The 20,003-nt window shown below is 38.1% G+C and overlaps 1 protein-coding gene across 1 annotated transcript; it reads left to right on the plus strand.

Moving 5' to 3' along the window:
- The first annotated feature begins 911 nt into the window (after positions 1 to 911).
- On the plus strand, positions 912 to 14,481 carry LOC134530541 (MIP18 family protein galla-1). Its single transcript, XM_063365448.1, has 4 exons — positions 912 to 1,265; positions 5,657 to 5,736; positions 6,927 to 7,110; positions 13,939 to 14,481. The coding sequence occupies exons 1-4, from the start codon at positions 1,088 to 1,090 to the stop codon at positions 14,034 to 14,036; spliced, it is 540 nt and encodes a 179-aa protein (XP_063221518.1). The 5' UTR covers positions 912 to 1,087; the 3' UTR covers positions 14,037 to 14,481.
- Positions 14,482 to 20,003: the final 5,522 nt, after the last annotated feature.

The raw sequence follows: 20,003 nt of genomic DNA on the forward strand, positions 1-20,003 counted from the left end.
TTAATTTCACCGCTGCCCACGTCGACTCGGCGCGTATTTTGCGGAGCCGGGCCTATCCCGACCGTCTTAAGTGTGATACCGCGATACGTATCGTAGCACAAAACGTACGGTACTGGCCGACTCCAGCGAAAGTGTTTTTACTTAAGGACGCCGCGCATATGCCTGCCGGCTGCACACACGTAAGTGTTTCGCCGAATTTAGGAGCCCGCTCATAGAGCACCCCCTGCACCCGTTAATGTTCGGCGCTGGCCGTCTCCAGCGAGCATCGACCCGCGTCCCGCGAGACTGCCGCGGTAACCATTAATGTCGAGTAGCGTTGTTTTTTCTGTGTTAATCGTGTAACGGCTAGACGTCGCCAAGTGTTGGTGAGAGTGTTTTGTAGCGGGACTAGATTAAAGGTAATTCTCACCAACTCGTGTATACTAATTTTCCGGAGTCTCCCGTCCTCCACACGGCCGAGCGGCCTTCACAGTCAAGGGAGAACCATTCAGGGTAGATTCAAGCCGTGTACCTGGCGGGGCACGCGGGGGCAGAGTACCCACGACCCAACATCAACGGCCTAGCAGTCCGCTAGCCTGGCGCCCCTCCGGACAACAAGAGCACCGCGACGCCCGTAGCGCCCGTCAGGTACCCCCCGGGCCTTTCACATAGGTCGGGTGACGGCAAACCTTTCAAAGCTATGTACGTTTTTTTTAAAATAATTATATCATTATATCAATGTATCCCTTCAGATTTCTGATTATGTCAAATGTGTTCCATAGACTTATGGTATTATTAATAATTAAAAGGGTAAACGGAATCTATTAATAAATAAAGTAAATTATTATACAAACCATATTGACGTAATTTAAGTGAAAATTTTTTTTTTTATGTCTGACACCAAAATGGCTGACGTTGGTTTATAATTATTAGAAGTATTTACCTTTGTTTTAATCTAATCTCTGGTTTTAAGATATTTGTTTTTTTGCAGGTGACTTTGTTGTTTCAAACAAAAACATAAATCAGCTGATCAGCTATGTTGTCTTTTAGTAAAACTGTGTTTAATTGATGAAATCTTCGAATTGTATGCTAGTATTATTTTCTAAATATGTTTCTGTCAACGTTATTGCAGAAATCAAAGACGATTCTTGGTATCAGTCAAACGCCTGAGATTGCACGTGAAGTGAATGAGAATACTGATGAGACCACAACTATTAGCAGTGAATGTGCGAAAGATACCCTAACTGATTCTGAAAGATACGCTGAACTTAGGGAAACAATATATGGTATTGGTTTATTATTATTATTATTTTTTACTTATTACGTCTTGGCACCAGTGGCGTCTCGTCAGGGCAAGCAAGGCAAGCAGTGCTTGCCCAGGCAGTTTCCAGACATTGTATTTTTTAAATAAATATTTTATTCAGAATAGTATCTTACTTTGGCTCGTGCCGTTAGGTGTATTTTTTACACTATGTTCTTGGGACCCAGTACTGTGCGTTGTGCGCTATAAGAAAAGAACTCGTTGACACACAAAACATGCTGTTTTAGAAGCGTTGCTAGGTTTAGAAGCGCTGGTAGGACCGCTTTCAGCAGGAAGGCTGCCGCAGTAGTTTCCTTTCGGAAGGGGAGGTGGCATGGTACAAAGGTTCAGGGAGGGGATTGGCTGTAAAAACACGTGGTAGAAGCTACGAAGGTAGCGCTTTCTTGCCGAACTGAAGCGAACATGGCCGAAGCAGACGGTGGAATTCTTCCGCCGACTGCTTCGGCTATGTCCGCAGGGCAGGTGGCGAGGTCGCGTTTCAGTCGGCGCGCGGTCGTCTCTCGGGGCGCGCGCATCTCTCTCGCGGGCTGTTGGCTGGCAGTGCGTGGGGGATTTGTGTGCGTACGGGAGGCGGCCTAGCAGTGCCAACTGCTACCGACCACGTCCCTCGGGTGGCGGATACGGGAGCCCAGCTCGAGAGTTGCAATCTCTCTGGGGTGACTGTGAATAACCAATAGCAGTCCGCGGACCAATGGCCGGCCTGTGGAGTCGTTATTACGGCTATCGGGGTGAAAGGTAGCCTGAATGCAGCTAGGCGCGTGGCAGAAAGCAGTTCCGTCGGCGAAGGCACCGCAGGGGAGCTCGATGTGCCCTGGATGCGAAGTGTAGACGAACTGCGGGCTGGAAATTGCGGAGCTGTGAACTGCCGCGCGCGCAACGGAACTGAACAACATCGTAGCTCTGAAGGAAGAGATGGCGGCGCCTTTAAGTTGGGGCCCTGTTGGAGCCAGTGGTAGCCTGGGCGGCGCGACCTTCAACCGTCCCGGGATTTTGTAGGACAAGAGGGTTCGACTCGCAAGATACTTAATTCGCCTGAACGACTCACCCCCACCCTGGCTTGAAAGGTTGTTGGCTGTCGACTGGAAGAAGGAATATGAAGATGGCGCAATGTCAGGCTGCCTTTCGCCCCGTGCGCCTGCAGTTCGAGCCGGTTTACTGGCTCGTCTGCCCACATCTGGTTTAACTGTGGCTGCCTGGGCAGCTGGGCTGGGCTGGGCTGACGAGTGAAGTCGCCCGCCCCTGGGGGCGCATGCGCCCCTGGTTAATAATAACCCAGGAGTACCCAACATTTAAATTCGGGTCGCAAGGCCCAAGCACCCAACTCCAGCATGGTTGATTTTTCAGCCCCTCCAACTCTTCTTACCTGGACCCTTCTTCCCTCTTGTCCAGTAGTTACCTGCTTGCTTAATGCATGTTAATTGATCCCCACATGGTTAAAAACCCGCATGGTAGAGTGTATAGGCTTCGGCCTGAGACACACTTAGGTCCTCCCTTAACCTGGACCCTCCCCTTACACACTTAGAATAATTTAGGCTAGGAAAAAAAATCGTGGCATTTCAGGAATGATTGACGTGCCAGTTTCTTGGTACACGTACCAGTTAACAGAGTTTCTGATCACGTATGAAGATAATTTCTTTTGTGTTGGTACGAAAAATACCAAGATTAAATTTTTACTATTCTAGTACATTTTTATGAGGTTCTTCTCTTTATTTTAAGTACTTACTTTGCCATGTGTTGTCTGTTTATATATTTTGTACCAGATATCGATGATACTACACTCCCACTTAGTATATAAGTAATGTAGAGTAGGTATTTTACTATCAGAATAATGTAAGTCAAACATTTTTTTAAAAATAATTTATTAAAAAAAAAAATGTCAATTTTTCTACCTGTGGAATAGTCAATGTTCAGTTAAAAAAACTACTTAAATAGCACCATTTTGTACCTTAAAATCCATATTTTCCCGGGGGAGGGCCCCCGGACACCCCCCCCCCCCCCCTCAAGCTAGTTTTGATGTGAACGGAGTTGTTGCTTCCCCTCATGTAAACCTCACGCCTCGCCACTGCTTGGCACAATGAGCTGATCATCTGCAGTGCAAACTGTCGCCGAAGGTAATTGGCTAACCTGCCAGTTACGTGACTGCAAATCTACAGCGGATTGGCAGGGGAGAGCAGTACTGAAGAAATAGGGATTAGTGTAGAACCTTATACCATGACTACCTATTGAAATAGGGAAAAAGTGCAGGATTATGGGTTTTTGGGCTAAGCACAGTCATATGCTGGTTAAGCATAAATACATTTCTTAATTAAACTAACTTTTGGGTATTGTATTACATACTACAGTCCCAGCTAGTTTATAGTGTAGAATGTGATACTGAATGTAGATTACCAATGGTATTATATTCTATGTAGTATATTTTGTGATAGTATATTATCATAATTTGTTTATTATTGTTTTAACTAGGAATTAAACATCCAGAGCATCATAGAACAGCATACTGGTACATATTACTTTTACTTTTAATGTTATTTCCTCATGAAACAATTATTGTGCAAAACAGGCATTTGTATAATCATTGTTACTGCACTTGAACTGTAAGAATGTACAGGTCATAAGTACTTCAGCACCACCTTGTTGATAACATTATCAACATCACTAACATATTGAGATGTAAACTTATTAAATAATTTTTTAGTGTAGCTGAATTAACCTCACCAAATTTTTCCTTGTTGCTATTTCTTATGTGAGCTCAAAACTAATCTTACCTTACTGAGGAAAACAAGCATTTTTACCATAACTAATAAATGTTATTATTCACTTAATACAAGAAAACTTTTTATCTTAACATCACTTCAGGACATGCATTGTTTTCTTGTGTGTATTAAATGGAAAGCAGTCCGGACCACAATAGCAGTCGGCAAGCTTGTCGGCTCCTTGTGCCAGGCGCATTAGACAAAACATTTTGGTCTGTAATAATATTCCTAAATTTTCCCCTCTCTCATTCTGCAGTGATATGAAAACATACTTACACAGACCAGGAAGTTCAAGACTTCAACATGTCACTATTCTGTGAATTTTCGCAGTGAGCTGAAACAAGCTAATGTGATCTAGGGTTGCCAATGTTTTCAACATGACCATAAGGAACATTTCTTGACAATGTGACCATTAACATTTGATCCTAGCGATACATCAAGGAAAAATATATCAAAGCCTTTTTTTTTTGTTAATAGCACAAATTTACAAAGTGATTTAAGACCGTCGTATCAGCAAAAATTACACATCTAAAGTAAAATTTATTATTGTTTCAGGTAGTAATTTCTCAACATCATACGCAACAACATAGATGTGTGTTGCTATATGTCATTCTCATTGCCATATGAAACAGAAAATCCCCATTTTTAAAGAATTATTTAGTTTAACTCTAATTACTGCTGGAAGCTAGCCACAGTTTTTTTTTTCCATCTAGTCATTGACATGCATTGCCATTTTTTTTCTCTTGGTCTCACAGAATCATGTAATTTGAACAGTTGGAGTTTTTTACTCTCTTTTACTTTTATGTTACTGTAGTGGCAAAAAAAACTACTTAATTTACAAATACTTCAAAATATAGTTCATTATGACACAAATATTAATCAACATGATTGAAATAACTGGCAGTCAAAAAGTGCAGCATTACGTAAATTAAATAGTAGGTTTTATGAAAGATCTGTACTGAGTGAATAAAATATTAATTTGTAGATTTGACAAAATGCAGTTAGGTGAAAGAATGATAATTTTGGTGATCATGTGGAAATACTCTACTCTTGTAATTCGTCCCAACAGAAATGTATGTATTCCTATGGTTGGAAAACATTAATTTTGTATTTTAAAACTGTGGCTTAATCATTTATTGAAAGAGTGTTATTACAAAGTGTCTCTAACTTGTAAAAAAAATTGGGGTTGGTATAGAAGAACTGTAATTTAAATAATTTTAAAAGCTGTGGTTTATACCTATCCACTTTCAGCCTGTTTTTTTTTCATCTTCTTCTCTTTCTTACATGTACTTCAACAGTCCGATAGTATCATTCCAGTGCCTTTTCACTTGTCACTTTCACTGTACACATTGTGCTATTATTTACTCAGAAAAATAGGTATTGTGTGCATATTTTGTAATTATGCAGCAGTTATCATACTATTTGCTGGTCAGGCTGGTTCTGTCTTACCTGCACTTTTATTTTGCTTCCTAAATAATCTTTTGTATTTGTATGCTAGGTTGGTGTTTTAGTTATTTATTTCTGGTATAATGTACCAGTTTACTTATGTGGAATCTGCAGGCAACTCAGGTATAATTTTACTGTAATGGATTGGTTTTTTCAGAACACATAAGAACTATCCGTGATCCAGAGAAGCCTGCAACTCTGGAAGATTTACACGTGGTTTATGAAGAAGGAGTTATGGTTGGTGTTATCGGTCATTTAGAAATCTATTTTTTTTTAACAATGACTTTTGCTTTTACATTTAACAAAAAAAATTTAATCTTCAGTGTGTGTGGAAATATATTTCATACTTACTTCCCTCTTTGGGAGTTTCACCACAAAACCTCTACTCCAGGGAGGATACAAATGAGGCGTCACCTGTAAACCTCCCATAGAGGGGATTACACAATCCAGTAAAATCCCAAGGAAAAACCCTCTTTAGCATCTTTGTCACCAAATACCGCCAGCCAGCTCCGAACCTGTCGTGCGTCGCTGTCCTGTCTGCGTTCGTAACAGTAGTTTAACCTGCTTAAAAGATGAGTATAAGTGGGGTATTTGAAAGTTTTTTTTTTTTAATTGGCAGCAAACAAAACTTCATGCATGCACAGTACAATTGGCGAATTTCAGGCCACGTGACTAGATTTTATGTAAAAGGAAAGAAGAAAAAAAATTGAAATCATTTTTTATATTTTCTATTTCATTTTTAAGCTAAAAAAAAAGTGTTTTGCTTTCTTAATTATAACTCATCAAGTCAAAGTAATTATAACGAAATTAAACGTTAGGACTACATATTTCAGATAGAAACTCTGCTTGGGTTAGATATACGTTCCAGAGATAATTCTGGACAGTAGGGGCTTATCTATAAGGGTTGACTAACCATAAAAACTACTTTGGTGAATAACTTTTTAACATTGTTATTTTATTGAGGGTTTTCGTGATATTACAAAGTTTTCTGCCACTTGAAAGTAGCGAAGGCAATGAAGTAAATGGGTCCTTGAAACTCTTTAATTTTTTATTGCAAAAGAGAGTGCGAACCATGTTTTATGTGTGTTGGGCTAAGGTGGCTGTGTGGTCAACACAGCAGCCTCCGATCATGGAGATTCATGATCAATCCCTGATGCTTCCCAAAATGTTGCCACTGTCAAATGTAAAATGTGAATGTCAAATTGCAAAGCTGAGATAGTGACTACACATTAACAGCAGATATTGAGTTGTTAGTCTAGATATATTTATGTAAACTTGTGCAGCATTATTAAAAATGATGCAAGTTAACAAACGGGATAGTTGTTTGTTGTAATTTTTTTTTTATTTGTACCATATTCCGCAACAGCCTTCCTCTTATGTGCCGCCAATGTGGTTAAACTATTGTGATGTCATTTTTTTTTCCGCAGATAAAGTCACCAACGGATGACAAAGTGTGTGTGATTCGCATAGAGTTCAACCCCACCATCCCACACTGCAGCCTCGCGACACTCATAGGACTGTGCATACGGGTGAAACTGCAGCGAAGTCTTATTGAAAAGTACAAGCTGGACATATACATTAAGAAAGGAACACACTCCACGGAGGATGAAAGTAAGTACTTACTTCCATGTCATCCTCTGAACTTATTTCACCAGTTGCAAAAATCACCCCATATGTGATTTCTAGGTACTTGTCTCATACAGTGTGGGATCAAAACTAAAGACATTTTAATAATAACAAATTACCGTATTTACCCAAAAATAATGAAGGGGGGATACATCAACCCTTCCAATCATGAGCGAAAATCTGTAGGGTTCCAAGGCAAGCGCATGCGGGCTCCCTCAGAGAGGGGCTGTTTGATTCCAGGGGGACCGGGGCCCCTTTGCCCCCTTGGGATCTACGCCCATGCTTCAAATCAACCCCTCTGACTAGCCCCATGGGAATATGCCCCTGGTCATGGGTATGGAGAGGATAAGAAAGAGGAAGAAGGCAAGATGCATAGTCCATCATGATCAGGAAGCTGGTGTGGGAGACGTTACAGGGTAAAAAGGCTGGTGGAAGATACAGAGAATAGAGGTGAACAGAAAGGGAGAATCACTCGTATCTGTTAATGACGGGACGTGAGTGGAGTTGCCTTGAGGGGAACGCATGGGAAGTGAGAGGAATGAGGGAACTAAGGAGAAAGCTCAAAGGAGTGGGAGATTGAAGTAGGAGGACTACTCCTTGCCACCGGTTGAAGTCCAATTACAGGTGTAAACCTAAAACTAAAACTTTGACACCAGTTTTTTTCTCTACTCTTCAGGATGAACACTGTCTAACATCTGGTCTATCCACTTTGCATGTTAGCTGTTAGTATAAGAACTTTATGATAAAATTAACTTACCTATAGTTTTAAGAACCAAAAAAAAAAAAAACATTTCGATCGTTAAATAAATTAAAAATTAAAAAACAAAATTTAAATTTTAGTTGTTTGCCAACAGCCAAATAATCCTCCACAACTCTGTACAACTAAAAATGCGGAGTTCTTGAAACCATTTGTCTTAAAATTTCTATCACTAATTTTAGAATATAGGTATTATAAAATGATAGGAGAGAGCAATCCATGCTTTTAGTTATACAGAGTTGTAATTCATTATTTGGCTGTTGGACAAAAAATTTACATTAAAATTTAACTTTTTAATTTTTAGCTCATTCAATGATAAAAGTGTTTTTTATATATATTTTTTAAACTAAAGTTTATTTTATTCTTTTTAGATTCAAAATAAAATAAATATATTGAGTAAGAGTAATTGAAACAAATTAAAATTACCAAATATGAATGATTATAGTATTTATTTGTTAGAGTGAACATAAAATTAGTCATTAATGTTCACGTAATCTAGTCATTTCAGCTAATGCATCAACATTTAAAGGAACTTTTCGTGTTATCTTAGAGCAATCAAGTTTATCTACGGGAGACCATCCAGTGACGTTAAGTGACTAAGAGCTACATAAGCCTGTCCGGCTGCAAAGAGATGCGATCCCAAATAAACAACTGCATAATCTATAGTGCAGCCTTGTATTTTAGGCTTGGTAGATGCCAACATTCGCCTTTCAGCAGTAACATAGCTGTATTTTGATGGAATCGAATGGCTATTGACATCTGTGCCAAAATCAACATGGAATGATGGATGTCTGTATCATACACTGACGTCGTACCGACCATGGCCGTTAAGCCCGTGCTCCGCACCACCAGTATCGTATCCCGTTTTCGGAGTGCACCCCTTGCCCAGCCGGATTGAGTCAGGCGAGCGCCTCCGGCGTGACCCCAATAGACGTAATGAAATTTAAAGGTACGGAACCCCGGAGGCTCGAACCCATAATTCAATTAAGGGAAAAGCCATTAGTACGAAATTACTAATTACCCGACATGTAATAAGTGCGTTGTAGCCACTCCGGGCGAGTACACCACGCACGGAGCAGACAAAAAAACCTCATTAACAGTCACCGCGGCCACTGGCCTTAATTAAAATGCCCGTGACTATGATCAAGTCAGAATAGGAGAAATCCCTCTAAAACAATTCACAGTGGGACAATATGTTAGTAAATTTACATACCTGCCAACTTGTACGATTTTCCCGGAAAATGTACGAAAAATAGCTTCGTTGTACGATTTTACGGACAAGTGTTGTTTTGTACGAATTTTCCACAACTTTGAATAAGTTCTGCGTAACAGAACGATTTATCTCGAGTATTGTAATCGATATATCGATGTGAACCTTAGGAAACGATATATTTACATTAGAGTATGTGTCGATACTGTTGTATCGTTTGTTTTATCCCGTTTGTTGATGCTGATGGTTTTCTGTTTTCATTAGTTGCCGTTAAGGTGGCGGTGTTTTAGCGGAATTAATTCATGCGTGATGTAATTTGATTTAAAGACTTTTTTAATGTAGCAGTATACCATTTGTGCAGCGTAATTTGGTATTGTTACGTTTAGTTTCTTTATTCATTATGGTTTCGGCCTTTGAGGCACAAGTTTTTTGTTAGGTAAGCCGTTAATCTGTTTCTCAGGTTATTGTTTGATTTAAATTCGGTAAAAATGAGTACTACGAAAAAACAGAAAGTGTATAATCAAGTATTTAGAGAACAGTACAGTGTTGAATTCTCTTTTATTAAGAAGTCTGTAAAGGGTGACATATTTGCTTACTGTACAGTTTGTCATTCCGACATAAATATTGCACATGGTGGGAAAACGGACATAACAGTTCATTGTCGAAGCGCCAAACATGCCGCAAATGTAAAATGCCAGGAAGAAAGCCAGAAAATATCAACTTTTTTTGTCAAAACGGGAAATGCCGACTTAGACGTGATAAAAGCAGAGTGCCTGTTTACGGCCTTTTTGGTAGAGCATAATATACCTTTGACTGCTGCTGATCATGCAGGTGCATTGCTACGGAAAATGTTTCCAAACTCAGAGATAGCCAAAAAGTACGGGTGTGCCAGAACTAAAACTGCAGCTATTGTAAGTGAAATGGCTTCTGATAAAACAGAAGACCTGGTCCATTGTTTACAAAATGCATAGCATTGTGTTGTGATAATGCAGCTGTAATGGTAGGTCGCAAGAACGGCGTTGCAGCTGTATTAAAAGAAAAGCAAAATGATCTCATAGTTGTAGGATGCATTTGCCATCTAATTAATCTGGCTGCCGAAAAAGCTGTAGGGGGTTTACCCATAAAAATAGATGAAATACTTGTGGATATATTCTATTACTTAGAAAAAAGTGCAAAGAGAATAGACAGATTCCACAAATTCCAAGAGCTTCATAATAAGGAAGCAAAAAATATTTTGAAACACGTTAGTACAAGGTGGCTCTCTCTTGGGCGTAGTTTGTGTAGGCTAGTTGAACAATGGGACCCATTGGTTAGTTTCTTCAGTGAAGAAGTTGCAAGTCAGACATCGTCATCATCTGGTAGCCTTAGCTCGTACAGAATTCCTAAGATGAGCCCCTCACAGAAAAAACAACCCATTCCAAACCCTGTTGGAGTAGGCCTAAATGCCAAAAATGAAAATGAACGCAAAAGGAAATCAGATTCCATTAGTGTCCCTAGTTCCAGTAGTAAGACAGTTGCTTTAGCAAGCTCTCGTGACAAACCTTGTTTGAAGAATCTAACTCCTGTCATTAATCGAGAAGAAAAGTTGTTTATGTTCCTGACATCTAAACTCAGCAAGGCTTTTTGTCTATTTCTTCTTAGTGTAATACCATCATTTGATAAGGTAAATACAACCCTCCAGTCGGCATCTCCACATATCCATGTCCTTAGGCAACTGTTGTTTGATTTTTTGAGAGACCTGTTATCAAACTTTGTCAAGCCGAAAATAATTAAAGGCAGCTCCTTACTTGAACTCGACTACCACTCCATTGAGAATCAGAAAGAAGACGCTGATTTAGTTGTAGGGAATCAGGCTGTTAACATTGTGAAAACACTGGAAGACAAAGAAAAAATAGTTTTCTATTCTTCTGTTCGTAAGTACTTTGTCTTAGCTTGCGATTACATTGTCAACAAGTTTCCTTTAAAAGATGAGGTATTGAAACATGCAGAAGTTGCTAGACTCAGTAACATTGAGAATGCCAGCTTTTCTTCTGTCCATTATTTTGTGGAATTATTTCCTATTATGCTTGCTATAAAGGAAGGGGAAACACAAGATGCTGCTATAGACGAAATACAAAAGCAGTTCACAACTCTTCAGGTCAACGACATTTCAGATATTTGTGCAACAGAAGTAAGTGAAGATATAAAATGGTCTCAGTTAGCCAGTATTCGAGGAGTAGATGGAGTGGCAAAGTATAATCGGATAGCTAGAGTAATGTTATCAATCTTATCCATCCCACACAGTAACGCAGAGTGTGAGCGTACTTTCAGCTTAATTAAGAAGAATCGAACACAGTTCAGGTCATCAATGTCAAATGAAACTCTGGAAGCAATTTCTATCCTCAAGTCAAGACAAACTGGTGTATGTTATGAACAGAATTATAGTGCAGAATTTTTGAAGAAAGCGAAGAAGGCGACAGCCTCTTTGAAATCGCAATGCTCAACCTCAAATTAAGTTAAAAGACAATGAAAAAACTGTTCATATATACTTTTCTGTTAATTTACATCATATTTATGTGATAAATGGTTGGTTTAGGCTATTTAGCATTGCTTCTAGAATTATTTTTAATCACAGTAATTTTTGTGGCATGGAGTAAAAATTGCAGCGTGTCCTTTACGCGAAAAATTAACATTTTGAAATGTCTTCCTAATTTTCATCTTGGAAAGTTGGCAGGTATGAATTTACAGTCGCCAACTTGATGTCACAATTTAAATAATTAAATACATTAAAACCATTGTTAAGCCTTAAGCACCCAATTACCAGGTGCTACATTTTAATTGGGCACCTGGAACATGTTTTAACTGGTAATAGAGTAAATTCAATTAATATAAGTTTTTTGACGCCGACTCACAAAGAAGAGAAAGTTTCTCTTATTTGCGAGGCGGCCATGTTCGGCAGTCTCCAACCACTCCGCGCCGGGAACAGACGTGTGTCCGTGGGCAGCATCCAAGTTTCTTTCATTGATTATTTTTATTCTGTACTAAATCTTTAAATTTAAAACCTTTTGTTGATTCACCGCCGCCCACGTCGACTCGGCGCGTATTTTGCGGAGCCGGGCCTATCCCAACCGCCTTCAGTGTGATACCGCGCTATGTATCGTATCACAGAACGTACGGTACTGGCCGACTCCAGCAAAAGTGTTTTTACTTAAGGACGCCGTGCATATGCCTGCCGTCTGCACACACGTAAGTGTTTCGCCGAATTTAGGAGCCCGCTCATAGAGCCCCCCCTGCACCCGTTAACTTTCGGCGCTGGCCGTCTCCAGCGAGCATCGACCCACGCCCCGCGAGACTGCCGCGGTAACCATTAGTGTCGCGTAGTGTTATGTTTTTTTGGTGTTAATTGTGTAACGGCTAGACGTCGCCAAGTGTTGGTGAGAGTTTTTTGTAGCGGGACTAAATTAAAGGTAATTCTCACCAACTCGTGTACACTAATTTTCCGTAGTCTCCCGTCCTCCACACGGCCGAGCGGCCTTCACAGTCAAGGGAGAGCCATTCAGGGTAGATTCAAGCCGTGTACCTGGCGGGGCACGCGGGGGCAGAGTACCCACGACCCAACACCAACGGCCTAGCAGCCCGCTAGCCTGGCGCCCCTCCGGACAACAAGAGCATCGCGACGCCCGTAGCGCCCGTCAGGTACCCCCCGGACCTTTCACAGAGGTCGGGTGACGGCAACACTTTATCACACCTGTAGAGTGGCCAGATAATTTCAGATATAGTACCCATATTTTCATTAACAAATCCCGGACACATTTTTCACCAAAATCCAACCTCGGAAATACTCTAAATTGAAAAGAATATATTTTTTAAAATTTGCTTAATTTAGGGGATTTGTGCCTCCCATCCCCTTCCTTCCTTCTGAGGGGGAGAAAGATAGAAAGACGAAGCCAGGCACATTTTTCACTATAACACGACCTCAGGAAAGCTCTAAATAAAAAAGAATATACTTAAAAAAATTTCAAAATTTAGGGGCACTCGGACACATTTACCACCATAACCCAACCTTTTGGCTCGGAAATATTCCAAATCAAAAACCTTTAAGTTTTAAAATTTTTGGTCTTTAATCCTCCCCACCCCTCCCCCCAGGGGAACAGTCGACCTTGGGGAAAATTCCCCGACCTCATGGATACACAAAAAGCATGTACCCATAGCTCGAAATTAGGTTTTATTGACTCTCTGACCCCCTCCAACCATTACCCCTTTACTCTAAGGTCTTAAAATATCAAAATATTGTATTTCAGAGGTTCTTTATATGCATGCAAAATTTCAACACATTTGGAAGTCAAAAAGTGGGTAAAAATTGAAAGGGAAGATTTTATTACATAGTCAATTCATTTATCAATACAGGTCAAGCTAATAAAAGCGTGGTAATGAGATTCATTGCTCTTAGGAGGTTGTTTGAAAATTTAGCCATTACTGCATTGCACGAGACAAGATAGTTAAAATCATTAATTACAATGTTTATCATTTGGTCAAGACTGGAAAAAATAATGGCATGTCATTTGACCTGAGTTAACTCGTCATTCTGCACAATGAACATAAATTTGTTAATCCCTTGAATAGACATAAGAATGTAATGTGTGATTAATTTCTCTAATATCTTAATTATAAAATTTTTGCATTGTGCTGTAATTATTCTGCATTATTCTTAACACAGTGGTTTTTAATAAAAGAAGTTTGAGCTTTTAAAATAGGAGTCACAATTATTCACCGAGTGTGTGTACAAGGATGAAAAGGTAAATGTAAAATATTGAATATAAATAAAAAATATGTTAGTTGACTTTATTACTTGTTCTTGTTTTTGCAGTTAACAAGCAGATCAATGACAAAGAAAGAATTGCAGCAGCAATGGAAAATCCAGAACTTCATAAATTGGTTGAAGAGTGCATACTAGATGATGAGTGAAGTGTGTGTTTGGTGCACTTGTACATAAAACTAGAAATTGTATTGTAAATATTTTTCTACAAATTTTTTTGTAACATATTTATGGACAAATTGTAACCTCTTATGGTCATATTTATGAAATTAATTTCTGTTGTGCTATATTTTAATTGTGGAGTATTTTATTGTTTATAAATTTGTTAGTTCTTAGGTTTTTTTTCCTTGGTATGAGTTTTTGCAAATTAATTATAAAATTAAAATTACACTAGTTAATAATTGAGACAGTTACATTTTTATAGAATAATTCTTGTTGCATTTTGAATTCAGCTTCAAAGTTTTATCTAATACAAACAGATTTAGTTATATTGATCTGCATTATAAATACATATTTTGGATACAACAGGCATAAAGAACAAAGTTTATTTTTGGTGATATTGGAGTTGTAATAAATTTCTTTAGCAAAGATAAATAATTTTGATGATTACTTACGATCATCGTCAACTGTTTCCTTCCTGTGGGCAGATCAGCTTAGTAAACTTGTCTTCGTCCACATTCCTTTGTTCTCCGCCATTCTACCACTTTCTCTTTTTCCTCAATTTTCATTTTGCTTCCACTCCCTGCATCTGTCTGTTTCTCGGTATTCTTTGCAACGTTCCACAGCAAGAAGAGTGTCCTTCCTTCTCCACATAATTTCACTTGTACGTTCACCACCTCGTTGGTACCTTGTAATTTCTTTTATTTTTTTATTGTTGCAAAAATATTGATTGTAACTTATTTAGGAAATATTTGACATGAAAGGGGTATGCATTGGATCTATTGGAGGTTTTTATTTCCACTACCTATGTTATGTGTAATGAAATTTTTTTTGTTATGCCATGGTCATAGCGCATAGCTAAAGTTGTCTGCATTAATCTCATTTTTAATAATGGCAGTATAGTACTTCTTTTCGAGCACAATAATTAACAGAGAAAATAAAATACCAGATATGATAAAGCTGTGCATTTTGTTGGGACAATGCTGAATCAAACCCAAGTGTCGCTCACAAATTGTACCACTGTACGACCTATTCTGTCTTGTAAAGCAAAATGTTATACATTTTAAAATACACCTTATAAATAAATGTTTTTTGCTTAACTATACAGCATCAGAAAAACAAACAAATTTTTAGATATTAAAATGATGCATCAATAATATTCCAGGTGCAGCTGAAATTAGAAATCATTTAAATAGTTTGTTAAATCTTTGTATGCTCTTTGTTGCTGGTATTAAAATAGCTGTGATCAGGATTTTTATTTTTAAATATTGATAGAGGTGTACGGTATTTTTACTCCTTTTTCTTCTAGAGAAGTTGTGTCTTGTTGAAAATAAATGTTTCTTTAGAGAAGTATCATTACCTAGATATCTTAATTGCTCTTCTTGAAAGTATAGCACTATTTATTATAGGTACATTATACATATGAAATATAAATTAAATATCTATACTTCTATTTTTATGAGGATGATTTTGTAAGACTAGTAATCTTTTGCCTGACTTCTACTCGTATGCTTTAAGTTAAATTTAATTACTGAATTACACAAATATTGCACTGTCACTTAATCTTTATTAGATGTGATGAGAAATAAACACATTTGTTCAATTTATTTGTCATTTGCCAATGATATGACTAGTTGTGTTCTGAGACTACTTCCTCTTTTTTTTTTACAATGCAGGTTCTTTAACAATAAATTAAATGAGGATCCTAATCATATTTTTAAAATTTTTCGTGTTCTTGAAACTCAGTATTTTTATTTTACTGTTTTGTATAAATGTGTAGATTTTATGCTGGTAATCTAAATGGAGTTCAGCCTACAAAATTACATTATTCTTAAGGTAATTGTGACAGAAATTTTATACAAAGAAAATAAGTTTATATCTGGTGTGTAGTGTCACTGCTACAACTCTCATTGTTAAGCGAACTCCTTCCTGTCTAATCACAGAGTTGCTGTTTATCTAGCAGTGATGCAAAATTAATCACTTTGCAATATTATTATAAGAATTTTTTTATTTCATTCACTCATTTCATAATTGTTACAGGCTATATGGTTATTTAAAGAACTATTTGTGAACTAGAAATAAATATTGTGTCACAATATTACACTAAAATGATGTAAACTATGTACCTCATTTGCACCTAACATCATACTAAATACCTAATTAATCTAATAATTACAGTTTTGAATAAGAGAATTAAACTGTAAATACCAAATAATTATATTGTAGTCAATTGAAACTTCAAATTTTTATCAGGAAAATGAAAATGAAAATAATAAAGGCACTGGATAGACTTGGCTATTATATTTTCTGTAACATTTGACATGCTGGGAAACTTTTTGTTGATGAAAATTTAATTAATCTGTCACTACTAATGAAGTTTTTGAAGCAGACTTCTTGATTGCATATTATTTCTATTCTGTCTGAGATTATTTTTGTTGTTATCAATAAGTATATAACTTGAAGGCCTACTGGTGTTGCGTTTTATACTGATTGCGGAAATAGTGGGCGCCACCATGTGAGTGGGCACATGGACCCGACTGGAAACTCTTACTCAGGGCGTCATGTGGCTCGTGTGAGGCGAGATATTGGCCCTCCTGACTCCGGCGTTGACATCTGTACCTGTACCTAGCCCGCTCTCAGCGTCGGGCATGCTGCTACCTAATCGCAGTGGGCTCTTAGGGCATCCCACACGCCGCTGACTGGAGTAAGGACCCACATGGCCCCCACGTGGCTGTGCTTGTACTTACTTTACTAAAATTATCTAATTAAGAAACAAAAGAACACTCACTTGGCTGACCTGTCGTAACATTATTTAGGGGTTAAAAGAAAAAGGCTTACAATATTAATTTAGGTGTTTTAGTGGTACGAAGCACTGAAGCTAAGCGCCCTCTTGCGGCAGTTCGTGGCACGCAATTCAAACACCCACATGACTACGTACGTATTGGTACAAATGCCGGGCAGGATAGGGATGGGGAGGGAAACGGAGGATGACCAGGCTCATGGGGCGAAGCCCCGGCTGACGACAAAACTCATGCATTTTAATGTTTTAGTGCTCATTGGATCTATTATATATTTTTTTATTTGGAGATTGCCACTTAATAGAAGGAGATGCATATAAATAATTTTTTTAAAGATTTATTGTTCTTGACTTCCCCAATGTTGTGCAAAATAGTACACAAAACCAATATGTAATAAATGTAAAAAAAAAAAATACTAAACTGAAAAAGGCTTTGATTGAAGTCTCGAATGTAGCAGGTAATGAATGAGTAGTATGGGAGAATAAGCAGGTGGACAAGGGCTAAATGGGAGTAAGAAAGTAGATTCCAGAAAGCTTGAGATGGTGAGTAGAACAGAGAGGTCGGACTGGAACGGACTAGGTGAGAAGTGGTTGTTTTAAGCAGAGGTGGTTTTTGGAGGGAGGACAGAGTGACAAAAACTCAAGGTTATTAGATATAAAATTATAAATTATAAGGTTTAAGATTTGTGATGTAAAACAGTTTCATGAACATATGCCATTGTTGGTCTACACACAGGATGTCATTGAAAAGTCTCAAGAAGAGACTGAAAAGGTGAATATATAAACACAAGGAGAACAATCCAAAATCAGCTGATACCAAATGTTAAATGCCCAGGCAGTACAGACAATTTCATGGAAGGAATTAAATTCAGAACTATCTCATTGTCAGCCCACTATGTTAATATGTGTATTTAATTAACATTTGACATCAGCTGATTTTGGCTGTTCTCTGTGTGTTCATGAATTTATCTTTTTTGTCCATTCTTGAGGATTCTGTAGAATCCAGTGTAATCACCGTTGTAAAAATTATTTAAAGAACATTTTAAGATTTGTGCCATATTCATTGAATACTTTGTCTCTAGGCTAGATACCATTGCGATCAAGACTTGGAAATATAGGTGCCAATACAACAGACTGTTTCTAGCAACCTCTGGTAAAATCTGGCTGGCTTACAGGCTGTTACCTAGCACATTGTGCAATGAGGCAATGGGACTTCCAATTAAAGTGGGTTCCAAACCACTTGGGTACTGACTCAGTGCTCACAATTTTGAGATAGGCCAGGGTGTTGGATTGAATCCATGAACATGAATATTTGGTGGAAGCAAAAATCTGCATCCACCAAAGATGGGTTACATATTTAGATAGATTATAGCTGTATCACATGTTGCGTCATGATTTTTCTGACAAGATACAAATTGAAAATTTAAAAAAAAAAAAAAAAAAATGTCTGTAAAGTCGGTTTACGGACGATAGTTTAATGTGACAAAGTCATAACAAAACATTGATGAAATTATTGATCCAGAAGAAAAGGAAATATCATATTCTGCCTGAGACTGAACCGTAATAGGTTTTTGCAACCAAACCATTTAGGCATTAAAAATATTATATTATTTGAGGAAGAAATTTTTTTTTTAATTTTTCTATCTTTTGTATGATAAAATCTACCTCTGCATACTTTTATGAATAAAATTGAATCAATTTTATTGAATTATCACTATTTTGTATGGATACAAAGAAGGAGTGAAATGAAATGTACAATTTAATTAATAAATTTACTTTTATTTGCATTCATTAATTCAAATATATTTATTACTTTTGAAATGTTGCGTGTGCCGTATCTATTTTTACAAGTACAAAAAAAAAATTTGCAGCTGTTGGGATTCGAACCGACAACCTTTGGTTTGTATGACGGCCACGAGGCCATATTGAATATAATTGTTTCAGATGTTTTAAATTAATAATATTCCACGCACAATATTTGTTTGAATTTCTTTTAACTAGCATTTTCTCTGTTGGACTCGAAATATTTACACGCTCGTGGTATCATAACTATAATACGGTGTGTGATTTAGTTGATCAAATAATAACTCATGACAAATAATTACCAATGTCAAACTAAAGCTTGAAAAGTATCACACCAGCAATAAATATTTAGTTACACAGCCAAAACAATACTCATACAAAGCTGTTTAAATATACTGATTTACACTAGTAATTAAAATAATACGTACTTGTAAGAATGCCATTTCCTTGCGAATATACTCCGTGGCGCAGTGCACAACAAAAACCTCGAACCCTGCTATGTTGTCGTCTGCCCCAAGCCGTGTGTGGCGACATGCGCAGGCGTGATCCAACCGGCGCAACCCGCCTATCCCTGCAGCACGTCGGGGTGAAACCTGAGCAGTACGCCGCCACGTGCCGGCCGAGTTCTCCGTACCATCCGTAACATACCAGAGATATGCCACGCATGCGTAAACACATCCGTAGTGGGACAATTTTTCGTGCGTGCAGCCAGCGTTCATCGATTTATTAGACGTCACGTCAAAAAAAAATTCTAGTCATAAACTGTTATCTAAGGAGATGGGAACTTGCCACTGAGGAACCTGGACGACCGACAAAGGCCCTGTGCTGGTCCTTTAAATATCTATGCATTTGTAAAAACCAAAATTTTATTATGATAAGTTAGCAAAACCATTGTCAAAATGAAGTTCCAGATTGGCTTAAAATTTAGTCTTAAAGAATTTATTTGTAAAAATTTTTCAGGGAAGGACCCCAGTACATTTTCTCTTGGTGATATTCTATATCCTTTTCCAGTGGCGTAGCGTGCCATCTCGGCGCCTGGGGCGGGAGACCCATTTTGCCGCCCCCCATACTAAATTCAATGAGTGCGAAAGAGAGGCATCGACACGAGCCGACACGTGAAACAAAAGATTTTGTATGAGTAATTAACATAATGAGTGCCGCTCAACTCGGCTCGTGCGCGCCGGGCGGCGCGGCGTGATGCGATGTTGCCGTTCGTATGTAAACAAACAAACGTTATAAAGAGCTCTGTCAGTGATTTCGCAGTTTTTCTTTTAAATAAATATTAAAAAATAGTTGGTGCGCAAAATTTTAGATAAAAATGGAACATTTTAGTGTGTCTGACACATGTAATGAATGA

This window comes from Bacillus rossius, chromosome 3 (assembly GCF_032445375.1).
Source record: "Bacillus rossius redtenbacheri isolate Brsri chromosome 3, Brsri_v3, whole genome shotgun sequence".
NCBI classification, from domain to species: domain Eukaryota; kingdom Metazoa; phylum Arthropoda; class Insecta; order Phasmatodea; family Bacillidae; genus Bacillus; species Bacillus rossius.